This window comes from Gouania willdenowi, chromosome 4 (assembly GCF_900634775.1).
Source record: "Gouania willdenowi chromosome 4, fGouWil2.1, whole genome shotgun sequence".
NCBI lineage: Eukaryota > Metazoa > Chordata > Actinopteri > Blenniiformes > Gobiesocidae > Gouania > Gouania willdenowi.
Window position 1 is genome coordinate 5948402 of NC_041047.1, and position 27537 is coordinate 5975938.

The following is a 27537-nucleotide window of genomic DNA, read 5'->3' on the forward strand; positions in this document are numbered from 1 at the left end:
CAACCAGTTTACATGATTCATGATTTTTTTTCTTTTTTTAAATTGGAGCACGTCGACTTCCTAAGAAATATTTCCACATTATCATTAGAAAATAAAACAATTAGGGGAAATAAAGTGGCACATGTTGAGGCTTACTTTCTGCTTTATTATATTCTTTGTGATTGTTTTATAATTAAAGTTGAAATGTGTAACTTTGTAATTTCAACGTAAAAGCTTCCTTTATGATTACTTGGTAGCTCTGAAGTAGTTTGCACTTACAATTAACTGTAAAAAATAATCCACGTTCAAATGCCACATGGATAAAAATGTGTTTGCATTAAACACCAAATGTAAATCATAAATTACCATTTATGTTGTAGAAATTCAATAAGCCTCCACCAAAATACAATCTGGCTTGCAGTAGCTACGACATCATTTGCAGTAATATTGATTAGCAATTTTTTCCTAAAATGACGAATTCTCCCTATAATAATAACAAATTTACAAACACATTGCAAATTTTGAGGTTATCTTTAGTACAATTTACTGAAAAGAATGTGTTGTTGTATAAAAATGTCTATAAGGCAAATTACCTTATATATATATATATAGTTATTGTATTAATACACCAACTCCATATAGTAATGTATTGTTCAGAAACGGAACATGGGGTAGCAGTTTCACAAATAATTTTATTAAGTTCTGAAAGTCCCTAATGTCACAAGGATGCAGGTTTCAATTTGAAGGATGAGAAACGCACACACATTGAAGACAATCAATCACTTATATATATATAAAAAAAATCATGAACACAAGGCTTACCTAAAAAAAAAAAAAAAAACCTGCAAAGTTCCTATTACACTTCAAAAATTAACTACCAAAATGCATCTATTGAAACAACACACACAATACAAATAATAGAGGAAAAAAAAAAACACAATACCATAAGAGCATTTTTCAAACAGAATATGAGTTAAACTATTCGCTTTCATATGTGGCTCATGATGTACATATTCACGCTAGCCTTTTAAAAGAAAAGTTTGTGGCAAAAATATCACATCCATAAGTTTTCTCCTAAAAGTGTCTCTGTTCTGGTGAACCTTTCATTGAAAATATTAGTATCACATTCACAGAGTTCCTCTCATTTGTGAATGCAGGTAAGCCTTCTGCTTAAAGCATTCACAACAAACATCACATCCATACGGTTTCTTTCCTGTATGGCCGATCATATTTGAATCTCCATCCCCATTGTTTTGTCCTAAACCGTCTTGTTTCAGTAAATCAGTATTAAGTATTGTTTTCACAGATTTACATCCCATTCATCCATTTTTTTCACTTGTGTATGAGATCTTTCTAATTATCTGGTTTTAGCTTTAAAGACTGACATCATACCAGTCTGTTGCTGTTCCACCAGCACCTTGTGCTGGTGGATCTGGGTTCCTGGCAGCTGCTGATCTTTTGCTGTTTATGACCATCATTTGTCTTGTCATTAATGCATCTGAACTGCAAGTTGAATGTCCCTCCATCATGTGGAGTTCTGTTTGTTACCTGGGAGGCCTGAGGCTTCTGCTCTTCAGCTTCACATTTAACAGGACAAGCTGCACCTTTTGGCTCCTGATGCCGACCGCCACTGAGCGTCTCTGATTCCTCTTTGATGTGGAGACGCTCTGGGAACTGCTGCTTAACATTCTTCCTCCCACTGAAGACAGTCAGTGACTGATTGTACTCTGGATATGACGGCAGCCAGCAGATGTTCGGTTTGTTTCCTATGTTAAACAGTTGATAACCTGAAGATAGAGAGTAAAGGCATGATTAGAATAAACCTCACAAAATGTTCGACTAACCAGTATTTATTAACAAGAAATTTATAACTGCTAATCCAAACAGTGATTCGTCGGTACAACGTGGCTAAAGTTCGTCCGCTTTGTGTAAGCAATATCAACTTCCGAAGCCAGTAGCCACCATCAGCGCAGGGAGTCATCGGTGAAAGCGGAATCACCATTTAGTCTGTTACAAACTGTCACAACAGCCAAACTGACTCTTTTGAGCAAAATAGTGCCAAACGTGTCTCACAAATTTAAGTGTTTAAAAGTTTTCCTAGAGCAGCAGGAGATCATTAAAGAAAATAACCTGATTAAACCTCTACTATTTAAAATATCTTTGATAGAGCTTCATTACACGCATCGTCTAAAACGGTAACAGTGGCCAATATCATTGGTGCTTGCGCCCTGGTGGTATCTCCACACACAAATGTACAAATTGGTGAATGCATGAGACTCTTCTGCAGGAAAAATATAGCAAAAGTCATGAGTGCATTGATTTAAACAATTTTATTTATTTTTTTTGTAAAAAACTTAAAACTGATTCTCTTCACTAGAAATATTTAAAATGTGATGGAAATAATCAATATCTTGTTAAATTATTGTGAATCTGAGTTCTTTCCTGTACTGTTAAAGAATTCAAAGGCAATCAGGGTTTTTTTTTGGCAAATTGACCAGTTTAAGCAAATTTATAGAAAATAAAGCCTCAAAATGGCGCAACTTTTGCCGCAATTCTTTTTTTTCAAAGCTGCTGCAAAATCATGTATTTTAAGCTGCAACAATCACAGAGGGACTGATATTTGTCAAAACTTACCTGATGACCAGTTTGAGTGTTGTGAACAAGCAGAAGTCTCTAAGCACTCTTTGACCCATAGATGCTTCAGGATTCTGTTTTTCTGCCTCGAGAAATTTCTCAAGTAACGACCCCTCTAGTGGTTAGCGCGTGTAACTGCACCAGAGGCTGTTAGGAGCGGAGCAGAAGTTGCACTCTGAACGCAAACCGAGTCAAACCAAGTTGATAAAAATATGACCCGTCCTCCGCCTATTCAGACAGAGTCCGGGATTAAAGCGGTGTGAAAGCAGCCTAAGAAATTAACAGAGGTCGTCAGCAATTATAATGGAGGCCACTTATGCTATAACACTGGAGTTGTGAAGAGTGTAGCTTTGCAGAACAGGAAAATTACAACCAGGGTAAACCACCAGCAGCTCTAAAGCAGACAACGTGATTGGCCTCATTTTCAACTGTTGTCCCAAAATAATAATTATTCATACATTACACATTTAAATAATACCACACATTTTGAATAACCTACTCCTTTTTAGTTAGACATAAAAATTTTAATCGTAAATCATAAAAAAAAGTGATTTCATTTTGAGGTAAAACCAGGAAATAAGTCAAGAAAAAGGTAGGACTGACCTCTCAACTCAAAGACGTTCCACTTGGTGTTGTCGCTGCATTCCTTGGCAACTTGCACACATCATTTTTTTTGTCATGATTCATTCTTGGCCTTTTGTTTCTTGGAATTCCTTCATGAGCCATTCGTCACTTCACATAATCTTTGTTGCAAACATTCTTTTCTGTTGCTCATAACAAGCAACGCAATCCCGTGCAGTCAAAGAAGGTGGAGTCCCAGCTCTCTCACGGATCCTTTTAGGAGCCAGACATGCAGTCGAGTGATTCAACGTGTCTTGTGCTCACCTATTAGAGCGTCTTAATGAAGTTTCTTGTTGCTCTTTATTGCAATATTAACAAAAGAGAGTGATACCGTTTCAGTGTCAAACTGTTTATCCGAGTCCAGCTATGAGTGATTCACTGCCACTGAAGTAAAAGAAAAACAGTTTCCTCCAACATCTCTTGGTTGGATTAGTGAGTTACCAACTGCTGGCTTTTGATCACCATGCAGGTCTCCAAGCAGAAAGCTACAGCCCAAAACAAAAATGGGGATTTTTAAAAATATTTTATTAACATGCCCACAATGGTACATTTCAATCTTTTGATGTTGATAGTGGATTTTTATGTTCAATGTGCGCACTAAAATAATGACCAAATAATATTGTATGAGAGCAACACTACTTGTAATATTAGCGACTGATACTCAACTGAGATGTTAAATCACAGGTTTAAAAAAGAAAAGGTTGTCATCAACTAATGCAAAACTATTGCAGGCAATTTTATGTCATTCTAATTTCAAAGATGAACTGGGAACTTTTATTCACTTTATATTCAGACCTCTTACTCTGCTTTAGAGTTGCGCAGGTCTCCAGCTCTAAACAAATAGTAGGAGAGGGTACACCACACTCAGGGCGCCAGTCCATTACGGGGTAAACATATTCACTCTGAGGGGAAATGTGGAGACTCCAATTAACCTGACATACATGTCAGTGAACGGTGGGAGGAACCGGATTATTAACCCATAAAAATAAGAAAAATAAATACACGGAAGCACAAGAACATGCAATGAAACCTTAAATCCTGTCTTTAAAGCGTTACTTTTTATTATCTAAAAAAATTAAATGTTAATTAGAATTTTCCACACTCATATTCTACGAGCGTATATTACTAAAATGAGTCGGTAGATGCAGTTGAAAGCACGCATTAGTGAATTATCAGGCCAGTAAAAACTCAAACACATCTTAATTTGAGCCCTCAAAAACTCCAGAGGCTCTGCATAATTCTACTGCTCTGTTGAACGTCAGGCGTCTTTCCATTAATAATCTCCTTTTTAGTCTTGGCTCTGTGACGATAAACAGAAGCTTATCTCTGAGCATGTCATTCTCAGTCATTCCAAACTCGCAGTCTTTCACTAACTCTCGCAGCTCCGTTAAGTATTGGTCCAGCGACGTTCCTGCTGTCATCTCATGGGACCAGAATTGGTATCGTTCAAGAACAACGTTCTTCTGAGGACGGCAGTAATGTTTAAAAGCTTGAAGAACATCCTCCACTGTCAGCTCATCTCCCTCGGGTGTAATGGACATTGTGTTGTACACTTCCAGTGCTTCCTCGCCGATGGTGTTGAGTAAAATGGCAATCTTTACGTTTTCATCTTGTTCACAAGCACCCGATTCCGTTATATACTGTCGAAAACTTTGTTCCCATATGCGCCAGTTTTCAGTGCGGTTTCCAGTGAGAGACAATGGAGACAGTGGTTTGAACTGCTCCATTTCGGCTCTCTATCTTTTCTACTATCTTTAGTTTTCTTTCCAGTAGCGTCTCAGGGGTGTTAGCTCCTCTGCTAGCTTGGTTAGCACCCCGCTCGAGGCCCGCTCGGTTTCTCCGTGATTCCGTCCTATAAAACCGTGCTTTATAAACTTTCCAGTGGATTTTCTGGGCACTATTATAGTGTGGAATGATTCCAACTGTAGGCTGGATGTGAATAAGATTCACTATTGTACTCACAGACACCAAAGCTCACATTCGGGTTTGGTCACTGATTCCTTCCGTCAACAAACAAGCCGAGATTTTTCTTCTTCTTTTAATGTTTTAATGGCGGTTGTTGAACAACTGGAGGTGCGTTACCGCCACCCACTGGTACGAAGTGTTTAGGTTGACCTTTAAAAGAGTAACTAATAATTCTTAATAAAATAAACCTAACAATATTGTATTTGTTTGCTTCGATTTTTAACAGGGACTAAAGTAAAACAAATAAATAAAAAAAATCCATTGCACTGATCGTTTTAATTTCTTGGTAATATTTTATTCATTTTGAATAAAAAATAATTCTTATAAAAATAAATCTAACAATATTGTATTTTTGATTCGATTTTTAACAGGGACTCAACTAAAAAAAATAAATAAAAAAAAATCCATTGCACTGATCGTTTTAATTTCTTCATAATATTTTATTCATTTTGAATAAAAAATAATTCTTATAAAAATAAATCTAACAATATTGTATTTTTGATTCGATTTTTAACAGGGACTAAAGTAAAAAAAAATAATAGCACTGATCTTTTTAATTTCTAAAATTTATCAGTAAAATACTTGAATCATTTGTTACTCTAAGCATAGCAGTTGCTTAACCACCAATAATATTCTACACATTTATCAGACTGTTTTTACAAATGTGGCCTAAAACTTTTGAAATGTCTTATTAGAAGATCTCTGCCTAACAAAATGCATTACTTTGCACCATTTTTGTTTGAAATGTCATTGGTGACGTGTTAAGCCCCTTTTAAGTTCTATAGGAGTTGAAGCATTCAGTTTCATTTAGCAGCTTTTTCCAGTCAAAATGACAACTCATGCTGCTTTTGGTTGCTCTAAAAATCAGTCGCTGGTCAACCAATAAAAATCTTTGTCAACGACAACGGCATCGACCAATTAGTCGACTAAACGACCAAAGTTGGTAGCAATAGTAAACACAGACTCCAACAAAGTATCAGTTCTTGTTCTTGTTGACCTCTCTGCAGCATTTGATATGATGGATCACAGCATTTTATTAAACAGATTAAAATAATGGGTGGAGCTGTCTGAAACAGCCCTAAACTGGATTAAAACATACCTTCAAGAAAAGCAGTACTTTGTCTCTATTGGAGACTTCTACTCAAATAAAGTGAGTGTTCATATGGAGTGCCGCAAGGTTCCATTCTTGGACCACTGATATTTAATCTTTACATGCCCCTGGTTGTGCTAGTCATTCAGAAATACAATATAAACTACCATAACTATGCAGAATAGATGATTCACAACTTTACATATCACTATCCTCTGATGACCATAGCCCCATAAACTCCCTTTCTCAGTGTCTTGATGACTTAAACACTTTGATATCAGACAATTTTCTTCATCTTAACAGAGACTAAACAGAAATGATCATTTTTAGTCCAAAAACTCAAAGACAAAAAGTTGCTGCTCATCTCAATTCAATCTCTTTAAAACCTTGGTGTAACACTGGCCAACGATTTAAATTTCAAAAGCCACATCAATCATATCGCAAAATCCACATTTTATCATCTGAAGAACATATCAAAAACTAGAGACATTCTGTCAACAGCCAATGCAGAAAAAAATAGTTCATGCATTTATTTCAAGTAGAGTGGACTACGCTGTAATAGCTTATTTACTGGCCTTTCAAAATCCTCTGTTCAACAATTACAGCTTTTTCAGAATGCTGCTGCTAGAGTCCTGACTAGAAGAAAAAACATCACTCCGGTCCTCAGATCCCTCCTGGCTTCCAGTACAAAGTAAGATTTATTTTAATACTTGTTTACATGCCACTGAATGGCCTTGCTCCTCAATACATGAGACATGCTAATAAGTTACATACCAGATAGAACTCTCAGGTCTACAGGTAGTAGCCTTTTCACAGTTCCACATATACGTTCCAAGGTAGGAGAGGCTGCTTTGTGTTTTTACACCCCTAGTAAAGAGAACGCCCTGCCTGCAGATCTGAGGGAGCTCCCACATTAAACACTTTTAAAGGCAAATTGAAAACTTTACTTTTTGAAAGAATTTACAGTTAGATGTTGATGCCTGCTTTCAGTGTGTTTGTTTTGTGGGATCTACTTTATCTGGATCTTTTTTATGTAGATGTTGAGATTTTATTCTGAATTTGAATGTTGTATTTTTAATTTTCCAGTCATCGTTGAGAGGACTTGTTTTTGACTGTGAAGCACATTGTGCTGCCTCGTGCATGAAATGTGCTATATAAATAAAGTTTGATTTGATTTAAATTACCACAAAAAAAAGTGTCAGCGTGAACGTACAAGTAAAAATGTTTACTTAATTTTCTTCTTCACGGTATCCTTTTTTCAAAATGTTTCAACACTAAACTAGAAACTCTTGAAGTCACAAAGGCGACTGTTTCAAATGTTACGTCATCAAACCGTACTGTGGGAATATAAAATTGCATCAAGAGTGGGAACAATAAACTAGTTTGAATCTATTTTCTCCAAACAAACAATAAGTCCTTGCGAGTCACAACCCCTTACCTTCCTGTTTGTGACTGTCAGTTTAATGCAGTAATGTTTTTCAATGTAAGCTGGCATTGGTTTCCCAATCCAAGCAGAACTGATGGTATGAATTTAACCATATTTGCCATGCATGTTGGGAACTCAAAATGTAGGATGTAAAAAAAAGTCCAAAAAGGAGACAAACGGCCTGAGGGAAGTCTTAGATGTTCTCCATGATGATACCTCCCTCTAGTACAATGGCAGTAGAAATGGGCTTAAGAGTAAGTCTTTTTGCTATTCTTTGCTACCATTGGCTCTGAAAAGTACTATTACTAATTATAATATTTAAATAATGAATTCATGATGTATGTTTGCAACTAATATTTCTGAAAAACCACACATACAACTACTTTGGTAAAATAATTTACGCACCAGTATACTTCAACTTATGCTCAGCTTTGTTACTAGAGGGGATGAGGGAGTAATAGTTAAATTCAACTATATTTAAATAGCTTTAATTACAACAAAAGTAATCTCAAAGTGCTAATATAATGATATATTTAATCAAATGTGTAAATATAATAAAACAACAAAATAAACTAAGTTACTCCAAAAATACCAACTGCAACAGCAAAAATGGCAAATGATCGGAAAAAAAAACAGAATGACAACAAATACACAAAATTACTTGAAAAAAATACACATAATGACAAGAGGGGAAAAAAAATCGCAAATGGAGATAAATATACAAGATGACAAAATATATAAAATGAAAGCCAGAATTAAATGGTAATTGTAATTTAACTCACTCAGAATTTACAGACGTATATTACTAAAATGAGTCGGTAAAACTCTACTAGATGCAGTTGAAAGCACGCATTAGTGAATTAACAGGACAGTACAAACTCAAACACATCTTAATTTGAGCCCTCAAAAACTCCAGAGGCTCTGCATAATTCTACTGCTCTGTTGAACGTCAGGCGTCTTTCCATTAATAATCTCCTTTTTAGTCTTGGCTCTGTGACGATAAACAGAAGCTTATCTCTGAGCATGTCATTCTCAGTCATTCCAAACTCGCAGTCTTTCACTAACTCTCGCAGCTCCGTTAAGTATTGGTCCAGCGACGTTCCTGGTGTCATCTCATGGGACCAGAATTGGTATCGTTCAACCACAACGTTCTTCTGAGGACGGCAGTCATGTTTAAATGCTTGAAGAACATCCTCCACTGTCAGCTCATCTCCCTCGGGTGTAATGGTCAGTGTGTTGTACACTTCCAGTGCTTCCTCGCCGATGTTGTTGAGTAAAATGGCAATCTTTACGTTTTCATCTTCTTCACAAGCACCCGATTCCGTTATATACTGTCGAAAACTTTGTTCCCATATGCGCCAGTTTTCAGTGCGGTTTCCAGTGAGAGACAATGGAGACAGTGGTTTGAACTGCTCCATTTCGGCTCTCTATCTTTTCTACTATCTTTAGTTTTCTTTCCAGTAGCGTCTCAGGGGTGTTAGCTCCTCTGCTAGCTTGGTTAGCACCCCGCTCGAGGCCCGCTCGGTTTCTCCGTGATTCCGTCCTATAAAACCGTGCTTTATAAACTTTCCAGTGGATTTTCTGGGCACTATTATAGTGTGGAATGATTCCAACTGTAGGCTGGATGTGAATAAGATTCACTATTGTACTCACAGACACCAAAGCTCACATTCGGGTTTGGTCACTGAGTCTTTCCGTCAACAACCAAGCCGAGATTTTTCTTCTTCTTTTAATGTTTTAATGGCGGTTGTTGAACAACTGGAGGTGCGTTACCGCCACCCACTGGTACGAAGTGTTTAGGTTGCCCTTTAAAAGAGTAACTAATAATTAATATAACAATATTGTATTTTTGCTTTGAGTTTTAACAGGGAGTTAGGTAAAAAAAAAAAAAAAAACTAAAAAAAATAATAATATATATATATATATATATATAGCACTGATTCTTTTAATTTCTCCGTAATATTTGATTAAATATCAATGAAAATATTTCTTATTAAAATAATCTAACAATATTGTATTTTTGCTTCAAATTTTAATAAGGACTAAAATAAAAAAATGTAGCATTGATCCTTTTAATTTATCTGCAATATTTGTATAAAAATAAATACATTTTGATTTTTAACATGGACTAAAGAGTGTGTGTATATATATAATACATTGTATTTAAAAAGTGCTTTAACATGTGCTCAAAGACACTTTGCAAAGGTGAAATATCAGGGACATAAAATAAGAGACATGAATAAAAGTAATTTAGTAAAACACAATTATTGAAAACACTTTTTGATAACATTTATTTCCTTAATGCTAACAGTATTGGAAATTGTTTCAGATCTCTATTACAGAACATAATATTGTCTCTGACCTTTGTTACAGAACAGTGAACCTACAAAAGAACATCAAACACACAAAATGAGAGTAGCTTTTTTTTTCTTTTAACTGTACCAATAACTATTTTCAAAATGTTTCAACACTAAACTAGAAACTCTTGAAGTCACAAAGGCAACTGTTTCAAAGGTCACATCATCAAACCGTACTGTGTGGATATAAAATTGTATCAAAGTGGGAACAATAGATTAGTTTTTATCTCTTTTTTCTCCAACTACAAACAAAATGTCCTTGCGAGTCACAACCCCATACCTGACTTTTTTTATGACTTGTCAGTGGTTTATTGCAGTAGTGTGTTTTTCTATGTAAGCAGTTTCAGTGGGAGGCGTTGGTTTGAGAAAACTGTTTCTGAGGGCTACAGGGAGTGTGTATCCCATAGTGAGACATCTCATGAAATATTGTGAAATAGAACTACAATGCAATAATAATAAGGCACTTTAAACACATTGCCTCGTATGAATGTGGTGTGAGTGAGTGAGTGTTGGTCGTGGTCAGATTATTACAATAGTGTCATGTATGTGATGTCTCTGGGATGGTTGAACAGTATCCTCACCCCAGGACTAAAAAAGAGCTGCTGTATGTTTTAGGGTTTGATACTACAGAACTTTTGGTAAGAATGTGGTTATCAGTCTCAACAGGACTTTGATAGTAAAAAGTCATTTTTTTCTGCTCCTAGTTTTGATCCCAAAACTACTGAAAACACAGAATGTCAATTCTAAAGCTTCTAACAAATGTGTGATGATGACTTACTAAGTAGATAAGACACTTTTTGCATTTCAAAGTTAAAATAAAAACACATTTATTAAAAACAACACAATGAAGACGTTGAGAAAAAATCTGCAGTTTAAAAAGCCTTTAAAAAAAAATAAAGCAATGAATTCATTAATGTATTCACCATTATCACACCTGAAAGGTTTCTTCTGAGTGTGGCATGTTATGTACTCATCAAAGTTTGCCTTTTTGTTGCAAATATCACACCTATGCGGTTATGTGTGGACAATTAGTAACCTGTGATTTATAACACTTAATACCAATGACACCCAACGTGTGTCTCTTTATTGTGGGAAACAAATGTATTTGGGTATGAACTAGTGTTATTGATTAATCATATTCCAATTCTATACATTTTAGTCAAAAGTATTAAAATTTGGCATATTTTGATTTAAAAATTCAAATGACTGCTCTCTATGGGTTGAAGTCCAACTATTTCGTTTTAGTGAGATACTATCTGAAGCCATAATTATAGATACTATCTAAGAGGTTTAAATGGTCTTCCATGTGATGCGCCAAAGCTACAGTTGGAAATTTTTACAGATGTATATCATCATTGAAAAGTACTTTCAACATTAATTCACAAATTGCTTAATTGGAGTTGTTTTGGAGGAATCTCACAACATCAAAATCAGCCTCTGGAAGCTGAAGAGAAGGCTACAGGAGAACCAACTGTGGAGGAGACAAAATAAGATGGATGAAACTCAAGTTGCACCTTTATAGACGGTCAGTGACAAACGTCCTGCGGGCAACACGGCTACAGATGGATGCACCAAAAATGTTGGATGGCTGGGATAATAGAGAAACTGTGCGTCATCTCATGCAACTGAATATAGCATGTATAAAAACACAATTCACATGAATTCACTGCATTGTCATGTACAAGTACACAATACCATCATGAAGCTCACTTTTAGATTCTTGTGAGGTCCAAAACAACTACACATTTTTATCTCATAATTTTGACTTATATATATATATATTTTATATATGTTTTACTTTTTCTAGTTTGGTTTTAGTTTTTTTACTGGCGGGAATGGGCTTCCATCGCAATCTGTGGTGTAGTAAATAGAGAGGTAGAGTAGTAGTGGTGGGAGTTTCTTATTTAATGAATAATGAACAAATTCAGCAACTTGGAGTTCACCGATTTGATTAATATTAGGTATGCCAAGTTTACCAAACAACAGTTTGGAGTGAGTTAGCATAGCATAGATTGTTCTTTGGAAATTTTATAGTAAAGACTGGGCATGCATTAACTACTCTAAGTTCACCTCCCATAATCAAGGCACTTTTGGAATTTACAGTTTAGATGCAAGTCTGCCAAACCCTCAGGGTTTAGTTACTATTTCCTATTTGGGAAACATTACTTTCAAAGGGTTTACTCGACTGTGTGGATTCTCCTGTGCCTCTTCAGGTCACAATTTCGAATAAAACATTTACTACACAAATCACATTTAATACGTTTCTCTCCTGTGTGACTTGCCATGTGAATCTTGAGGTCATATTTTCGGGTGAGACATTTATTACAAACATCACATCTAAAAGGTTTCTCTCCTGTGTGGACTGTCATATGGCTCTTCAGGTAATTACGTCGGCCAAAACATTTACTACAAACTTCACATCTATAAGGTTTCTCTCCTGTGTGGACTGTCATATGGCTCTTCAGGTTAGTATGTCGGCTAAAAAATTTACTACAAACTTCACATTTAAAATGTTTCTCTCTTTTGTGAACTCTAATGTGTAATTGCAGAGCACCTTTTCGGTGAAAACATTTACCACAAACATCACATGTCAAGGGTTTCTCTCCTGTGTGGGCCATCATGTGTAAGACCAGAAAAGACTTTTGGCTAAAACATTTGCTACAAACATCACATCTAAAAGGTTTTTCTCCTGTGTGACCTCTCTTGCTTGAAGCTGCAATGAGTGTTACTTTCTGACCACCCACACATGCAGTGGAAGTCTTCACTGGTTCATTTTCATTTTTTTGCTTTACAGTCTTGCTTAAATTGAACATCTTTACATTTTTCAAGGTGTAGTCAAAGTCTTTGAGTTCAGCTCCAGTGACTGACAGATGTTTCTGCCACCTATCATCATCTTCATCCTCGTTACTAACTTCAGCCTGAGACAACTCTGATGCCATTCCTTGATCTGGGCTCCCAGCTGCCACGTAGCCGTTACTTTCCACAATTTCCATTTTTATGAATTCATCTAAACTACAGGTTGAAGGTTCCTCCTTCATGATGATTTCTGTTTGTTGTCTCCAGTGTATCTGGGAAGCCTGAGGCTCATCTTCATCTTCACATTTAACAGAAGCAGCTGCACCATTTGTCTCCTGCTGCCTACAAAGCTGCTTTTCCTCCTCACCTTCACTGAGCATCTCTGGTTCCTCTTTTATGTGGAGACGTTCTTGGAAAAGCTGCTCCACATTCCTCCTCTCACTGAAGTCCCACTCAGTGACTGACGGCTGCTGGAGCTGTAATCTGTGCAGATGAACTTTGGGCATGAAGGCAGCCAGCACAAGTTTCTCTGTTGGATTTTCATTTAGAAAACTTTGGTAACCTGAAAGTAAAGAGAAAATATAGGAGTACAGTAAAACTCAGAATGTTTTTATTTATTTGCGTTAAACAAGAAAATCCTGTTCAGCCTGTGTTTAATGACACTTTTTAAAAAATATCTTTGTCCAAACAAAATGGACCACAGGATGCTTCTGATGCACTGTAAAAGCATCTTCTCACAAAGTGATAACTCAGAGGATGTCTAATAATTTAAGTCAGCTATTGAAAGTTTGTTTATTGTTCCAATCCATGTGAAATACATGCCAATGTAATTTTTTTTGCACTTTGCATGTTACATTTTGTTCCTGGTTGCATATCTAATGCAGTCTAATAATTTCATGCTCACTATATTTTTAGGCTTCTCATTATTACTTGATGTGTCTGTAGGCATTTTGTTTAGTGTTAATGATCTTTATCGTCAATGAAGTAAGACATTTAAAGTTTCATAAGAAGATTGGCATGAATGTGATTGATTCCTCCTGTTTGTCACGGCCCACTTCCCATGTCTCCATTCCCCATCGGGGGTGCGCCACACTTTGAGAAGCACTGGTCTACAATAACAATATCACCCTCATAACAAAAGTGCTTAGGACATTGTTTGCCTATTTAGATTTTTTTAACCTAAATCATACATTTATACAATGTTTCTTTTTCTTCACCAAAATTCATTTTATTTAACTTATTTTTATAATTTAAACTCAGTTTTAAAAAATAACAGGCACTTTTGTATCGAGCACAATGACATATGTCACTAAGTACAACTTCAACACCAACCAAGTGAATTGCAAAAAACAACAATTGATTTAAACTCAGACACCACATCTAAAGATAAATTATGGAACATAATAAACATTTCTGAGATTCAGATTCTTATTCAAATACATGACAACTGTATTTCTTCTTCGTGACACATTGCCCAGGTTGAGAAGAAGGAAACTATAGTATATGATAATCCGAATCATAAATGTTTTATTTACCGAGTTTAAGCAAGACAAGGAATGCGACTTGGTGGATAGAAAGATAAAACAGTGTAAGAAGAATATTATTAAAACAGTACAAATCTCTAATAAATACTATGGAAAAACTAAAATGTTATTAATATAATAATAAACACCATTATTTATGAAACACTCCAAAAGTTGGCAATACATGTTGTTTTGTGAGATTTGAACCAACAGTTCTGTTGTTCTCTCCAACTTTCCAGTGGAAACACTTACCCAAGTCATTCCCAGTGTTTTGGTGGAGACTTTCAGCATCCACAGGAACTTCTTCCATTCCATGTTCAGTCTTCATGAATTGTAACAGATTATTTCCTTGTTTTGTTGCTCTGCATATTTCTATTGCTCTGTGTAACGTTAAATCACTTTCCTGTAACAGTCTGCTTTTTAGGAGAGGATCTGTGATACTTAACACAAGCTTATCTCTGAGCATTTCATTCTCACTCATTCCAAACTCACACACTTTGCTTTTCTGTTGCAGCTCTGTTATGAATCCGTCTAATGATGTCTCTGCTGTCATCTCATGGGACCAGAATTGGTTTCGTTCAACCACAACGTTCTTCTGTGGACGGCAGTAATGTTTAAAGGCTCGAAGAACATCCTCCACTGTCAGCTCATCTCCCTCAGGTGTAACCGTCAGTGTGTTGTACACTTCCACTGCTTCTTCTCCGATGGTGTGGAGTAAAATGGAAACCTTTGCATTTTCATCTTTCTCATTCGAAGCCATTATAAACTGTCGAAAGCTTTGTTCCCAGTTGCACCAGTTTGCAGTGCGGTTACCAATAAGAGACAGTGGGGACGGTGGTTTGTAGTTCTCCATATTTGTAGTATTTTAACGTTTCTTTGCGGTAGCGTCTCGGAGGTGTTAGCTCCTATGCTAGCTCGGTTAGCACTCTGCTGCAGCCTCTCTGAGTCTCTACAACCCCGTCTTCTGACACCGGGCTGTGCTATCTAACTTCCAAGTGAACATTTAGGGCGCTATTATAATGCCGACTGACTAAGACAATCTGCTGGATATTAATAACATTTACTATTGTACTTACAACTCATATTAGCTTTTGGTGGCTACTTTTCCATTCTCTGCTACAACCAATCACATCCAAGCTCCGCCTCTTCTTCTTCTTCGTTTTTATTTTTTTGGCAGCTTGCACCCTTAGCGATGAACTACCGCCATCCTTTAATTTTAAAATTTACAATTTTTCGTACTCTCCACATTTGTCAGGTTCTTTTAAAAGAAAAAAAAAAAACATACAAAAAAACAACACATTAGATGATGTCAATTCCCCTGTAAGTTATATAGTTTGTGATTTATTTTTTTATGGATTTTTTGTTGTTTCTAGTATTGTGTATGCTACACATTTTCCTTCTCTTAGGTTTTCTGATGCATTCGTGCATATTTTACTGAATCATTAGTAAAGGTTGTCTATATTTGATTGATATTTCCCTGAGTTTAAATTGTCCTCTTTTACTGCAAGTAAAGTTAAAGCTGCAGTAGTGTCAGTAATCTCTCACCCTAGAACTAAAAAGAAGCTGCAATGTTTAAGGTTTGATGCTACAGGGTTTTTTTTCTAAGAACTTTGCAATTGTCATGTTCCCACTGAGAGTTTATTTGGCGAGCAGTCTCAATAAACCTTTGATAGTATAAAGTCTATTTTATTTTGTGTTTTCTGCATCTTTGCTCTTCTATTTAATCCCAGATCAACGTGAGACAAAGACTGCCACACTAAAGATTCTGCGTGATGATGTAAACTTGCTACATGAACTAACTTACAAAACGTTTTATACTATTAGAATTTAAATCACCAAGCATATGTATTTATTAAAATATAAATATTAAATTACAACAGTGAAGAAAAAAACAGACAACACAAGAACATTTTTAAACAGAAATATTTTATATTAAATGTTTATTACATATAAGAGTTTTCTCTTGTGACCTTTCATACTGTAAGTGAAGTATGGTCATGCTTGAAACATTAACATTTGGGAAAACATCACATCCAAAGTGCTTCTATTCTGTGTGGATTAAAATGTGCCTTTTAAAGTTATTCTTTTCATTTCACAATTTACAATGAAAAACACATGTATAAGGACTCGTGTGTAACAGTAGAAAAACCTTTCGGCGAAAGCAGTTACTAGAAAAAACACATTTTAAGGGGTGTCTCTACTGTGAACAGTCATGTGACTATTCAGGTTAGCTTTCCGGCAAAAGCGTTCACTACAAACATCACATCTAAAGGGTTTCTCTCCTGTGTGGCCCATCATGTGGATCTTGAGGTCAAATTTTCGCATATAACTTTTACTACAAACATCACATCTAAAACGTTTTTCTCCTGTATGAAGTGCCAAGTGTAATTTTAAATCAGAATTTCGAAGAAAACATTTACTACAAAAATTACATCTAAAGGGTTTCTCTCCAGTGTGGATACTCTTGTGTATTTCCAGAAAACTCTTTCGGCGAAAACATTTACTACAAACATCACATCTAAAAGGTTTCTCTCCTGTGTGGTCTCTCATGTGTAATTGCAGTAAAGACTTTCGGCTAAAACATTCACTACAAACATTACATGTGAAAGGTTTCTCTCCAGTGTGGATTCTCATGTGTGTCTGTAGATCAGCTTTTCGGGTAAAACACTTACTACAAACATCACATCTAAAAGGTTTCTCTCCTGTGTGCACCGACATGTGTAACGTCAGGTCACGTTTCAGGCGAAAACATTTCTTACAAATGTTACAAACAAATGGTTTCTCTCCTGTGTGAATTGTCATGTGTAACTTTAAGCTATAATTTCGGCGAAAAGATTTTTCACAAATGCTACACATGAATGGTTTTTCTCCTGTGTGGACACTTGTGTGTTTCTGCAGATAAGTTTTTCGGCTAAAGCATTTACTACAAACATCACATCTAAAACGTTTCTCTTCTGTGTGGAGTGCCAAGTGTAATTTTAGACCAGCATTTCGAAGAAAACATTTACTACAAAACTTACATCTAAAGGGTTTCTCTCCAGTGTGGATACTCTTGTGTGCTTTCAGAAAGCTCTTTTGGCTAAAACATTTACTACAAACATCACATCTAAAAGGTTTCTCTCCTGTGTGACCTCTCTTGCTTGAAGATGCAATTAGTGTTACTTTCTGACCACCCACACATGCAGTGGAAGTCTTCACTGGTTCAATTTCATTTGGTCCCTGAACAGGCTTCCTTAGGTTTAACATCTTTCTCTTTGTTAAGGTGTAGTCAAAATCATTGAGTTCAGCTTCAGTGACTGACAGAGGTTTCTGCCAGCTATCGTCATCATCTTCATCCTCGTTACTAACTTCAGCCTGAGACAACTCTGATGCCATTCCTTGATCTGGGCTCCCAGCTGCTTCGTAGCTGTTACTTTCCACAATTTCTATTTTTATTACTTCACCTAAACTACAGGTTGAAGATTCCTCCTTCATGATGATTTCTGTTTGTTGTCTCCAGTGTATCTGGGAGGCCTGAGGCTCATCTTCATCTTCACATTTAACAGAAGCAGCTGTACCGTTTGTCTCCTGCTGCCTACAAAGCTGCTTTTCCTCCTCACCTTCACTGAGCGTCTCTGGTTCCTCTTTTATGTGGAGACGTTCTTGGAAAAGCTGCTCCACATTCCTCCTCTCACTGAAGTCCCACTCAGTGACTGATGGCTGCTGGAGCTGTAATCTGTGCAGATGAACTTTGGGCATGAAGGCAGCCAGCACAAGTTTTTCTGTTGGATTCCTATTTTGAACACTTCGGTAACCTGAAGGTAGAGCGAAAATATAGGAGTACAATAAAACTTATAGAATGTTTTTATTCATTTGCCTTAATAAAATTTCTAAGAGCGGTTTAGCATATGTTTAAAGTATTTAACAACTCTTTTTAAAGGGTACCTGAAGTGAAAATGTATATAACAAAAATGTCTTTAATGTATTATTAATAATAAACAAAATATAATAATCTTTTTATGATTAGACCGATTTTATGCCGTTGGGCATCAACTATGGAGAGTGGTCATTTTGGACAGGATATGACGCACGTTCGTTGATTCCTGTTCTGTTGGTCTACAGTTTCTGAACAATGGCGGAGCATAAAGGCCAAGGTTGCTATAACAAAAGTGCCTTACTTATTTTTTTCACCATTTTGATATTTCATGCCTCACTCATTAATTTTTTCAAATGCAATTTTAATTTCCTCATTTTATTTAACTCTTTGTGAAACAGTCTATAAAAAAAAAAAAAAACACACGTTAGACATAAAATCTCAAAATGGCAAAAAAGTAAAACTAACGCACGTTTCTTACGAGTGAAACAAATAATTAATTCTTACTGCAGATCTTTAAGTAAAACTTCAACACATTTTCACTCATTCTGTTGTTCTCTCCAACTTTCCAGTGGAAACACTTACCCAAGTCATTCCCAGTGTTTTGGTGGAGACTTTCAGCATCCACAGGAACTTCTTCCATTCCATGTTCAGTCTTCATGAATTGTAACAGATTATTTCCTTGTTTTGTTGCTCTGCATATTTCTATTGCTCTGTGTAACGTTAAATCACTTTCCTGTAACAGTCTGCTTTTTAGGAGAGGATCTGTGATGCTTAACACAAGCTTATCTCTGAGCATTTCATTCTCACTCATTCCAAACTCACACACTTTGCTTTTCTGTTGCAGCTCTGTTATGAATCCGTCTAATGATGTCTCTGCTGTCATCTCATGGGACCAGAATTGGTTTCGTTCAACCACAACGTTCTTCTGTGGACGGCAGTAGTGTTTAAAGGCTTGAAGAACATCCTCCACTGTCAGCTCATCTCCCTCAGGTGTAACCGTCAGTGTGTTGTACACTTCCACTGCTTCTTCTCCGATGGTGTGGAGTAAAATGGAAACCTTTGCATTTTCATCTTTCTCATTCGAAGCCATTATAAACTGTCGAAAGCTTTGTTCCCAGTTGCACCAGTTTGCAGTGCGGTTACCAATAAGAGACAGTGGGGACGGTGGTTTGTAATTCTCCATATTTGTAGTATTTTAACGTTTCTTTGCAGTAGCGTCTCGGAGGTGTTAGCTCCTATGCTAGCTCGGTTAGCACTCTGCTCCAGCCTCTCCTCCGTCTTCTGACACCGTGCTGTGCTCTCAAACTTCCCCGTGAACATTTAGGGCGCTATTATAATGTGGACTGACTCAGACTGTAGGGTGGAAAGTAATAATATTCACTATTGTACTTACAGAGACACTGGAGTCTGGTTGAGTCACTGCTGCCCGCTGCCTCAACCAGCCCAAAGCACACGCACACAGATTAATCTATCGGAAACATAGTCGAGCACCGAGCGACTGAGCTACTCACTAACATGCCGGTGACAGTAAATGCGGCTCCGTACAGCACGCACAGGCTGTATATCACATTTTCTCATTATACTGTCTCCCAGGGAGCAAAATTTAGATTCCTGGTTATTGTTTTCCAGAGTTTTCTTTGGCTTTATTTACATGCGATTAGTAGTTGCTACTGCATTCCGCTGGGTGCAGCATTGGAAACACTTGGAAACAGTTTTAATGTTTTTTTTAATTTGTTTTATTTTATCATAGTACATGGGGAGGTCATTCATAACTCCAAGTATGATCATAGCAACATAATTTGAATTAACATGATCTGACCAGCTGATAGGAGTGTGGGTCACAAATAATTAATTATTCTACGAAAGGAAAAACTGACTTCTTTTCTGTTAAAAAAAGTAACAAAATTGTTTTTATTATTACAAAAAGGTGTATTTTCATATTAAAAAAGGATACCTCATTCAGATGTACATATATGTTCATAACAGGAACTATGCACAATAATAAATTAACATTTATACACTTGTAAATATGCAAGATTATAGCATGAGGTAAACTTTAATCTTCAGGCACATTATTGATCAACTACAATATAGACAAAGTTGCAAAGTTTCAAACTTTTTCATCTGGTAAGAAGAACTTCAGTCACTAAACTAAACAGTCACTAACATTTTAGAAATTATACACTAATGTCCTTGCAATCATACAATAGGATTTAGAGATGTAGAAAACACTTAATAAAGCCAGATTACACCGATAACGCTTCCTGGAAACCTTTTTTAAGGAACACAACTAAATCAAAATGGGCTATTTGTGGAATGGCAAGAAGTCCAGATTAAAGTTTGGTTTTACTATATAATAATTACTGTTACTTCCTAATGTAGTGCTGCATTGTATTGCTTTAGAGTCAGCTAAATGAGCTAAACATGTTATAAATTAAGGCAATGTTTTAGGTGTGATTGGAATAGAAATAATTTCTGCCTCTTCGATCTCGAAACAGAACCGTTTCAAATGTCCAAGTGAAGGTTGAGCTCAACCTAATATTACAACATTCAATACATTTTTGATCCAAATACAGTGAAAACAGTGTTTTAAAACAGAAGTGATGCTTCACAACAGGCCCTGTGGTATCTGCCTTTGAGTAACCCAAGGAAGACTTTGTCGCTCCATAACTGCAATCAGGATAAGCAGGTATAGGGGTTTTGCAGCTGACGTCACAGGTCATGTGACCTTTGGGCTTGTGGCACAGAGATCACTGTATTTTACTAAATAGAGCTGATAGAAAGCGAAGCGGACCATGGATTGCAGCTGTCAACCGCAAAGTTTTAAACTGAGTTCAGAGTGACGTTATTCCAGAGATCTTTAGTGTTTTAATAGTGTTCATTTTATTAATATTACACATTCGGACTTGAGGAGTTATCCAGAGTTTTCCACTGATGCCGATTTCGGCCTATCCGAGCACTTTTAAAAACCGATGGAAGCAGCTCAGCAGCAAGGGCAGTCCCCTCGCTTCCACTCCTGTTGAAAACACAGACTACCCGAGTCTCGAGCGGGTGAATTCGGACTCTACACGAGAATGATCCACATATCTGAGCACTTTTGTAAAACTGATGGGAGAAGCCATATCAAAGCGACAGACCACCTCTGCTTCCACACTTGTGTCCAAAGCTTTCAACTTTTGATTGTTATGTATTTACTTTATTGTTGGTTTCTTTTTCTGACTTGTGTAACAGTTTTAACAACTGTAAAGTGTTTTAGAGTTTTTGAAAAGCACTTATGAATAAAATGTATTATAATTATTATTATTATTATTGATGGGACAAGCAAGATTTCCGAATGTGAAAAGAACAGTATGAGTTTTCACTTTGAAAAGGTACATTTTCGAGGTCCACCATTCACTAACCAGGTCCATGATTATTATTATTAAGCTATTATTTTAATTCAATTTAAAAATCTGAAGGAAGTGCACAAGATGGACAGGTCGATAAGTGAACTGGAGTAACGCCATCAGCTGAAACAGTTTGAATAGTCAGGAAAAACCTGAATTTTTAGCTTGTGTGCAGCATTAGCTTTAGCAGCTAACTTGGTTTTTTTGCCTCGGAGACCGATACCACATTTACGCAAACAATCTTTCAAGGAATCAACGCTCAAATGGGTAAAATAATCAAAATCACTGTCGGACTTGCTTCCTACACCGTCAGCCATCCAGTGTTTATCCCTCTTGACCTTTGACTTAATGCGGAATAACTGAACCAGAGCGAGAGTGTGAAAAGGTTTATTTGATCAAATCCTGCACAGCCAAAATCTGTTGGTAAGATGACACTTTCAAACAATATAATTATATTGTAAGAACAATATAGTTATATTGTACAAACAATATAGTTATATTGTACAAACAATATAGTTTCACGTTTGTACAATATAATTATATTGTTTGTGCAATATACTATATTCTTCATACAACATTTAAAATCATCAGTAAAAACATTTAAAATCATCAACAAACACATTACATCAATAACATGACCAAAAATCTCCCTCTCAATCATATGCAGTAGAGACTTTAACTTTGATTTAAAAATGTTCACATGTGATGCTGACTTCAGCTCTGCTGCAGTTTGTTCCTCTTATTTGCAGTAGAACAACTAAAAGCAGCATCACCATGTTTACTGTGAACTCTGGGCTCCACTGTCTGACCTATGTCCATAGATCTGAGAGACCTGCTGGGTTCATACCTGACTAACATCTCACTGATGTATTCTGGACCAAACCCATTCACAGATTTATACACCAGCAGCAGAACTTTAAAGTCTATTCTGAGGCTGCCTGGGAGCCAGTGTAAAGACTTTAAAACTGGACTAATGTGTTCTGACCTCTTTGTTCAATACACAGTATATAGTAATTTATCAATTTATAATAATTTTAATTGTCCATGTTTCAGAGTGAGCATTCTGCTTTATGAAAGTATAATCTTAACAGGAGGTATAAGCTTCATTTGAATAAACAGGTTTTATTGTTTCTGAACAATAATGTGACTCTACACCCTCTCTATTATTAGCATGGAATTTATCTATGCTGTGGTTATGATGCAACCCAGTTTCATTAAAATATGAAATGAATACTCTTTCCATCGACGTCTTCTACAACAATAGCTTTAATCATTGGCTTCTCTTAATCCTGACCGGCCTGATTTTAATGAGTGAGCGCTTAAATATGAAAAATACCTTTGTGTTTTAAAAAGGTTAAAGCAATACCCCATCACATGAATGCACTTTAGAACGCAACGCATTTCATACCAAGGCAATTCAACGTGTTTTACATGACGAAAAAGTGCGAACTATGACATTAAACATAAGAACATTAAAATCAGCAGTAAAAACATTAAACCGACAATAAAGTGATTAAAAATCCTCCTCTCAGTTACAGACAGTAGAGAAAAAGAGTCAGTTTGTTCTACTTCTTTGCAGCATAACAACTAAAAGCAGTGTCACCATGTTTGCTGTGAATTCTGGGTTCCACTATCTGACCAGTGTCCATATACTGTATCTGGGAGACCTGCTGGGTTCATAGCTGACTAACATCTCACTGATGGATTCTAGACCAAAACCATTCACATATTTCTACACCAGCAGCAGAACTTTAAAGTCTATTCTGAGGCTGACTGGGAGCCAGTGGAAAGACTTATGAACTGGACTAATGACCTCTGACCTCTTTGTTCTGAAGGAGATCGGTCTAAAGCGGAATACTGTAATAAAGGTTTGGAACTAGTTTGTGTCATTGTTGGAGTGATATAAATAAACTTTTAGCCTCAAACACACGTTATATCCCTTTATAGGTGGACATCACTACGTTGAATATTTCAGCCAGTCATTGTTTGCATATCATGCTGACGTCAGGTCAGAATTACTTGTTGTTTTTCTGCTTCCAAAAAAAGCCTTTGGGAAATATTAATTTCAATCTGACATTTTTGTGCATAGTTCCATGTCAGTCAGTTGCTTGGATGTTATGACATCATTCCTAAAGTAGACCAGAAGCATTATAGTGGATTTTGATGTTGGATGCTACTTTCAGCCATCTTACTACAGATTCACACATGCCTTCCAGATGCCCTGATCTTCTCTGCGTACGGTGACATAGGTTTACGTTCACTGCGCAAAAAGCCTAAGAATCGAACCCCGAATATTCCAAGATATGAGTCAAATACGGTGATATCCACCTGGGATACTCTCCGAACAGCAGTTGAAGTCGATGTCATGTTCGGAGCATGTCAAACTCCGGATATGGGAACACTTTTATACTTGCCATATCCCGGAGTTCAATTCTTCCCGGATACTCTCCCCGGTCATATCCGAAGTCCGAACACCACTAGTATTTTGATTCCGAATACTGCACCGATACTCTCCCCGGTCATATCCGAAGTCCGAACACCACTAGTATTTTGATTCCGAATACTGCACCGATACTCTCCCCGGTCATATCCGAAGTCCGAACACCACTAGTATTTTGATTCCGAATACTGCACCAATACTCTCCCCGGTCATATCCGAAGTCCGAACACCACTAGTATTTTGATTCCGAATACTGCACTGATACTCTCCCCGGTCATATCCGAAGTCCGATATACAATTCATGGCCCATAGGGTGACTCACCATACCCAGGACAGTTAAATGCAGTGTCCCTAACTCTATACTAGGTCCACTTAAACCTTTTTCCCCTCTGTACCAATTGTCTCATCAAAAATGGCAGATCTACTTTGAAGATAGAGACTATCAAGATAAATATTAAAAACAAAAATCACTTAGTGCACATAACATTTTATTCTATCACAATGAAATTAGAATGAGTGAGAAAAAGAAACACACACACACATATATCACACAAACAAAATTTTAAACATCTCTATCTGAGTCTTCTTCCACCTCACTCAAATGCAGATAGATAGATGTTTTATCTGAATTAGGGCGGAGCCTTTTTGAAAAGTGTCCAGAGTCTGTGCATAAGTGAGTGGATCTTGGCTCAACACTTTTTTTTCTGTTATTGCCCAGTGCTTTCTGGCAGGTTTCCATCATCTCTGACAGTTGTGTTGCTCGCCACTTTGGTAGAGGCAAATTTGTAAACAGTTTTTTTCTTCTGGAGAGAGGATCCTCTGTCCCACTTTGACCCATTCCTTGAAAAGCTGTGTGACAAATGGGAAGAGAGGTCAGTATCCTGACCATTTTTATTTCAGCTGTCCTAACATGAACACAAGACCCACTTTAAATATTTAATCCGATACATTTCTTGGCTAACACAATGTAACAAAACAATTATGGGTCCTTAAATTATGACAATAAATGATAACAGAAACAAATCCATTGCTGTTATTAATTGTTGTTCCAATTGGTTTATTGATGCATTAACCTTAGCTCAACAGCTTGTCGCAGGCAATTAAAATGTCTTAAAGAGTCACTTTAGAAATAGCCTGTATACACTTTGTTTACATGTGATTGATAAATACCATGATCAATAAATGCAGCAGTATGGAGCACGGCAATAACACTGGATCTCTCCTGGTGGTAAGAGTCTTCCTACTCTTTACATCCTCCTTGGTCCCATTCAGGTCCTGCTCCTCACTGGCCTCGTAGGATTCTAAAGCCATGTTGCGGGCTCCTAGTGAATGAAAATGACAACACAAATACTATGTCATGAATTCATACTAAATGTATTATTTTAAGGCATCTGAAAAGGATAATGATCACTCAAATACATTAAATTAGGTCCCCAGATTAATGTGATCAGACTTGCTTCTAACTTGGCTTGTGCCCCAGTGTGGCTCAGCATCTTAATCCATTTGTGTACATGTAATTAGTAAAGTCTTCAATGTGTGTGTGTGTGTGTGTTCCTCAAATATCTCTGTGGATCAGGATCAGACTGACCTGAGAGTTTAAACATGGCTGCTGCTTGGATATTTTACATGTTTCAGATCAATACATGAATTTGGTTATGACAGATTCAGAGTCAGGGTGAGACAATAGAAGGAGACAAACACTTATTAGCTGAACCAACTCGAAGACAAGTCATTAAAATATATGTATCAATTAAACTATTAAAAACTAATGTGATTATTAAACAAGATTAGTTTAAGTATAGAAGTAATTGATGGTTTTTGTTGTGTTGATGTGTTTGGCCATTGTGGATTACATTTCATTAAATTGGATGATTAAAATACCAATCTACTTAAAATAACTGAACATAATACATTAAATAGATTTTGTTGTTGTTGAGTAAATCCCATGACAACAGCAGAAGCGCTTTGCTTTTTGGAACCTGAGATAAAAGGAGCTTCCATTTTGAGTTCTGTGTGTGCTCTGATTGGTGGAGAGAGATCCACTTTGATCTTTGTTGATATTTTTGGAACCTCTGATGACAGCAGCTTCATTCTGTAGTGGTTGTGGTTCTGTGTGTGCCTCTGAGCTACGCTTTAAACTGCGGTAACTTTCTCAGCAGCAGCATCAGTAGTAAGTGAAAAAGTTTTAAAGCTTCATTAGAGTTTGAACTTCAAAAAGAGAAGATCAAAGCAAATTAAGGATTCAGAGGGCTTGAACCAATATTTAGTTTTTGAGATTTGCACCGAAAATGGGACAGGCTCCTCCCACATCCTCATCCAAACAAAACCTGGATTTCTGTGAGCGTCTGATAAATGAATTAGACGATCTGAACCAAAACATAATCATGGCAAAATCTGATATACTGAAGAAATCAGAGGCTAAAGAAAGTTATTTAATGGCCAAGATCAAAGAACAAGAAGACCAACTGGGTCTATACAGAGAGAAGTTCCAGGAAATGCAGGAACACTTTGAAGGGAAATTAAAGGAGGCTCAGGACAAGTGCAGCTGTCTCACTGATGAACTAGAGCTTTCCTACGACCAGTGCAGAACCCTCACCTCTGAGCTCATGGAGAGCAATAACCAGTCCGCTATGCTGTCTTCACAACTGGAGTTCTATCAGAACCAACATAATCTGTCCATCCCAAACGACATGGAGTCCAATTGCCATGAGAACATGTGTGTCCCCAGCACAGACACGTTTGACCTTGTCTGGATAACACAACAGGTGGACAACAATGTGTGTGTCACACAAGATCCTTATGAGTTCTTAATACCAGTTTACCAAGGGCCCACTACCAGTATGGTGGACTACTCTCAGCTCCCTCAGCAATTGATACCAACATACAAGTATCTAGGTGACGATACGGTCTACTATGGTCAGCCAATTCACCCATATTACCCAGACCCCAATACTGTTTGGTTCAACAACTACGAGCCCACACCAGATGGACAGTTCTACACAGTGAACCCAGACTTCCAGTACCTTGTGTCTGAATTCTCCCAACCCTCTACAGAGAAGATGGAACGTGAACACGAACTCTCCAATGAACTGGGTCAGTGTACGGACCAGGACCAAGGACTCTTTACTGGTCTCAATGAGAGACAGTAAGTGCGATATACATTCATGTCTGATATGACAGAAAGCTTGGAGGAATGTTCCATGAAGTTTGAAGAAGTGACAGAGACGGAGGAGCAGGACGATACTTCGTCAGTCAAAGAGGACAAGAAGCAGCTGGAGAATCTCTCCTCAGAACAGAAGAAGAATGAAGTCCAAGAAAAACCTAAGAAAGTAAAGCGCAGATGGAAGCGTAAACCTAAACATTAGAATAAGTTGTTGTTGGTTAATGTTTAGGGGTTTGGGTTAGGGTGTATGGTTCACCAGGTGCTCGAACTTAAAAAAAAACATGTGTTTTGTGATTTTGCT

The 27537-nt window shown here is 36.9% G+C and overlaps 2 protein-coding genes across 2 annotated transcripts; both read right to left on the reverse strand.

Moving 5' to 3' along the window:
* Positions 1-10256: 10256 nt before the first annotated feature.
* LOC114461983 (gastrula zinc finger protein XlCGF48.2-like) lies at positions 10257-15535 on the reverse strand. The gene is made up of 2 exons (XM_028444517.1): positions 14644-15535; positions 10257-13430 (listed from the first exon to the last, which is right to left on the reverse strand). The coding sequence occupies exons 1-2, from the start codon at positions 15242-15244 to the stop codon at positions 12250-12252; spliced, it is 1782 nt and encodes a 593-aa protein (XP_028300318.1). The 5' UTR covers positions 15245-15535; the 3' UTR covers positions 10257-12249.
* An 846-nt stretch (positions 15536-16381) lies between these two features.
* LOC114462102 (zinc finger protein 79-like) lies at positions 16382-19721 on the reverse strand. Its single transcript, XM_028444730.1, has 2 exons — positions 18830-19721; positions 16382-18185 (listed from the first exon to the last, which is right to left on the reverse strand). The coding sequence occupies exons 1-2, from the start codon at positions 19428-19430 to the stop codon at positions 16576-16578; spliced, it is 2211 nt and encodes a 736-aa protein (XP_028300531.1). The 5' UTR covers positions 19431-19721; the 3' UTR covers positions 16382-16575.
* Between the last annotated feature and the right edge of the window lie 7816 nt (positions 19722-27537).

Coding starts and splice junctions, on each gene's coding strand:
- LOC114461983 (XM_028444517.1), bottom strand. CDS start 15,244: ATGGAGAACTACAAACCACCGTCCCCACTGTCTCTTATTGGTAACCGC. Junction 13,431..14,643: donor AAACACTGGGAATGACTTGG/GTAAGTGTTTCC, acceptor CTTTACTTTCAG/GTTACCAAAGTTTTCTAAAT.
- LOC114462102 (XM_028444730.1), bottom strand. CDS start 19,430: ATGGAGAATTACAAACCACCGTCCCCACTGTCTCTTATTGGTAACCGC. Junction 18,186..18,829: donor AAACACTGGGAATGACTTGG/GTAAGTGTTTCC, acceptor CTCTACCTTCAG/GTTACCGAAGTGTTCAAAAT.